Source organism: Alligator sinensis, unplaced genomic scaffold (assembly GCF_000455745.1).
Source record: "Alligator sinensis unplaced genomic scaffold, ASM45574v1 scaffold400_1, whole genome shotgun sequence".
Classification (NCBI taxonomy): domain Eukaryota; kingdom Metazoa; phylum Chordata; order Crocodylia; family Alligatoridae; genus Alligator; species Alligator sinensis.
Window position 1 is genome coordinate 3,207,578 of NW_005841897.1, and position 4,136 is coordinate 3,211,713.

Consider the following 4,136-nt stretch of genomic DNA (forward strand, 5'->3'; position numbering starts at 1 on the left):
CCTCAGTCTCTGGGAGGGGGCCTATGTCTTCCCGAGGGGCTGTACAGCACCAGCTATGTACCCAGGATAGACTTAGACAAGCTTTTGAATGCAAGATGTTCTTCTTCTGTCCTGGGAAGAAACAGGAGGGTAAGAGAAACGTCGTAGCCGGGATGGTCCAGGCATGAACGATGCGCGCCTCCTGAGGCTGGGGAGGGCATGGTGACTGCTCACAGGCAGCGGTGGTGGTGTCAGTGGCGGGGGTATGTCGGTGGTGAGTGGAGATCGCCGACAGGCGGCCACAGCGGTGTCAGCGGCGGCGGGGGGGGGTGAGTGACGACTGCCCGCAGGCGGTGGTGGCGGTGTCGGCAGTGAGGGAGGGGTGACAAGCAGAGAGTGCCTGCAGGCGGCGACACAGGCATCGGCAGCAGCCAATTTTCAGGGGGGGTGTGGCACGTGCCCTCCTGTGCTCTCCCTCCATGTCACCTGTAGGTCCAGGGGATCTTGTCCTGACCAGGACAACTAGGAGCTATCCCAGTAAAAATAAATAAGAAAAAAAAACACCCTAATTGCTCCTTTCCCCATGTGCCTCAGTTTCCCTGTCTGTAAAATGGGGCTAGTGACACCGAGCTTCTTTGGAAAGGGCTCGGAGATCAGCGCATGAAAAGCGCCGTGCCAGAAGGCAGCGCTGGGATTCGCCTGCCTGGCGGCATAATGGGACTACGTCCATCCAGTCCCCATCTCCACAGCCTTATTGCAGACTGCTCTTTGCCGCAGTGAGCGCAGGGGCCCAGCCTGAAGAAGAGTCCCACCTCACCCAGGGGAACACCTATCTCAGCGCATGCGCAGGAGGCAAGACCGGCCAGCTCACCACCTCTACTGCGCAAGCGCAACGGAGTAAAGCCGAACAAGCCCCCACGGAGCCAAACTGCGCACGCGCACCGTCTCTCAGCCCGTCGAGCTCCCCCTCCCGCGCTTTTGGGGCGTGCAGCCCCTCCGCTCCCCCGCTGCGCATGCGCACAGCCGGCCGGCGGCCGGGCCCCGCCCCCTCCCCTGTCACTAGGGCGCCCCCAGCCGCACTTCCCGTCCCGTCCCTTCCCCGGTATGAGGCCCCGGTGCGGCCGGCCGCTGTGACAGGAGGTGAGTGCGGGCTCTGGGCTTGCCCCCGCCCGCCTAGGGGTCCCCGCGGCTCCAGGGGTCTGGGGTGGAAGCGAAGGGCCTCGCGGTTGTGTGGAGATAATCCCCAGGTCCCCCGTCCCCCCCGAGGGGCCTGTGGCTGGGGTCGCCCCTCGGGGCCGCCGCCCTGGTAGCGTGAGAGCCCTGCGGGAGCTGGGGCGATGCACGAGGCCGGGGTTTCTTAGGGCGACCCCTTTTATTGGGCCAGCGATGAACCAGCTTTCGGATGCGAGACGTCCGTCCTCCGACCTGGGCGGGTGGGAGCGGTGTTGTAGTGGGGCTGGACCACGAGTGATGCGAGGGCAAGGCTTTCTTAGGACGGGACCTTTTATTGCACCAAGTAGTTGGGAGAGTTAGACCAGCTTTTTTCATAGATGTAAGGGGCTGGAAGGGACCTGATAGACCATCGGGTCCAGCGCCCCCTCCCCGCGCACTTGGGCAGGAAACATAAGTGGGGTCCGATGAGCCCAGCGAGGTGGGCGTCAAGATTTTCACATGTCTTGTACTTGAAATCTTGCCTAACTCTATCCCAGTTGCGTAGTAGGTCCAGTAAAAGAGATCGCTCTAAAAAGTCTCTGCCCCTGGGAAGAAACTGATTTGTTCCAGGAAGAAATGACCCCGTTTTGGTCCAGGGATAAGGTTTCCTAGGTTAGGGCAGATCGAGTCAGTGGCTTATGTCACGTCACGTGTTTGCCACACAGGTTTTCTCGGGGAAGCTGCAGTGCTTCCAGGGTTATCCTGTTCGTGCATCCGTGGCCCTGTGCCAGGCTTCGAGCTTTTTTTCCTCCCTCCTTAGTTCAGCGTCGTTGGTCCTGTTGGCTAGCTTGGCCGAAGCTGATGGGAAGTTGCTGAAGTAAGCTGTGAAAGGATGTTAATCTTAGTGAGAAATGGCTTTCTTAGAATAACTTAATTTTATTTTTATGTCTTTTAATCTGGCTGGCAGCCAGTATTTTCATCCAGGAGTACTGATGCCACTATTTTTCGTTAGATTTAATTTTCATTCAAGAAGGAGCTTGGTAAAACACCATTCATTGGTGGAATAAGCTGGCATAGTGCCATCGAAGTTGGTCCTTTCTATTTCTGCAATAAATATGTCTGTTTTCTCATATCCGTGTACCCACAATTTCTCTATGATATAGCTTCGTATCACTAGACTGACAGGTTGATCTCACTGGGTTTTGTAGTACTGCAACTTTCATGTTTGTAATTGGTGAGGAAATGTTAACTTTTATTCAGATGTTTTCAGAGAAAAAAAACCAAATATTGTTACAATGCATATTGTAAACACTGAGTTGTTACCCTTCATTAGAAAATAGAATTCAGGGTTAATTAATTATCCATTAAGCACTCAAAAGTGACATTGGAGATTGCAAGAATTTACTACAATCCTTGAGTGTTAGGGATTTACACAGTGGAAACGGACTAAATTGTGCAGTGTCCTTTTTTTTATATTTAGTATTGTGAGTCAGTATTCATAAGATTTCTTGCATTACTGCTGAGAATCATTTTTTGAATGGGCTACTCTGAAATGTTCCACCGGTGTGTTGCTAAAATGGTAGACTGAGAATATACTAATTTACTGTTCACATTGGAAGCTTTTAAAACGATATATTTAGACAGAAAATGCTATGAAGTGGCTCAGATTCTGCATTTGTGGCAAGCAAACTTGCGTACTACACTCTAAAACCCCAGCCCCCTCAAAAATCCTCTTAGGAGGACTATTTGTAGCACTTCTAGTATTGTATTGTAGGGATCTAAAAAAGAAAACTTAGCTGCAAGAAAAAACAGTTGGATAGTATACATGCAATTAAACAGCTCAGCAGAAATGTTTCTGCTTATTTTAAATATGCCTCTTCCCTTGCAGCATTCATTATCCTGGACACTGAATAGTAGGAGAAGGTGCATGGGGTTCCCTGGGGAAAAGTGACTGTTAATATTCAATATGGCCTTCCATTTGTGCTGTGACACTTTTTTTTTTTTAATTTCTTTTTCAGGTGTGGATTGTTCTTATTAGCTGCAGCCATGGTACAGAAATATCAGTCTCCCGTGCGGGTGTATAAACACCCTTTTGAGTTAATTATGGCTGTAAGTATCCATTCTTACTGTAGTGTCTTATTTGGAGATTATTTTTAATGCTGAAGTACTGTTGGGGCCTCTTTTGATAAGCACTGAACAGAGACCCTCTCATGAAGAATGCATAATGTAAGAAGACAAGCAAAAATTAAGTGGTGGGGGAAAGATAGAAATGCCAAAGCTATATATGTTTTATATAGAAAAACAGTCTTCCTTAAAGCCTTGCCGTAGTTCTTAGGCTTCATAGCAGAGCTGGGTCTGAAGGTGAAAGTGTTGGTCATAGATGGTGTTCCATGTGTAGGCTGTCATGGAAGAAGATTTAAAAATGTTTGTGGGAGAAGCTGATGAAGGAACTGTTCAAATGGCATCTCTTGCACAATGGAGGAGGTAAAGCACTGCAATTGGTGACAAGATAACATAGCAGAGAGCTGTGAAAGGCCTTGAACTGGAGATGAGAAACTTAAATTTGATGTAGTGAAATTCGATAAATATTTGATGAAACATTGATACAGTGGAGGAGGGGATATGGTCAGAACAAAGGAGTTCTATTTTGAATGTGTTGGAAATGGTTTTGCATGTGTATGTTCAGGAAGCCAGAAAAGTACCATATTTACCTTTTTCTGCATTCAGCATGTGGCAGGGCAGGGGGTGGGGAAGCCCCTCAAGTTAGATTTGAGTACAAATGACAGAGGCTATTGTTTCCAAATCCAACCCTGATACCAAGTTTGGAGTTGGAGCTGTAGCCACTGCCTCTTACAGCCCCTGCTCCCTCCCATGTCCTGCTTTTCCTCTTGGCCTCTGTTTACCTTCCCCTTGCAGCTCTGGCTCCTGCTGGAGCTCTGCTTCCTCCAGATGTAAGGAGCATGTGCTGCCTCTGACCCCAGCTTGGCCACATAGTGGCAGGCCGG

The 4,136-nt window shown here is 49.8% G+C and overlaps 1 protein-coding gene across 3 annotated transcripts in view; it reads left to right on the plus strand.

The window, feature by feature from the left end:
- Positions 1-1,041: 1,041 nt before the first annotated feature.
- SEC14L1 (SEC14 like lipid binding 1) overlaps positions 1,042-4,136 on the plus strand; it is a 55,395-nt gene continuing 52,300 nt past the window's right edge. For 2 of the 3 annotated variants that reach the window (XM_025197482.1, XM_006018320.3), the window contains exons 1-2: positions 1,042-1,119; positions 3,150-3,240. In XM_025197482.1, the coding sequence (XP_025053267.1) occupies positions 3,178-3,240 (63 nt within the window). In that variant the 5' untranslated portion in view covers positions 1,042-1,119; positions 3,150-3,177. Of the gene's footprint in view, positions 1,120-1,951; positions 2,009-3,149; positions 3,241-4,136 lie in introns of all 3 variants that reach the window. The other variant, XM_025197483.1, reaches the window with a different exon arrangement.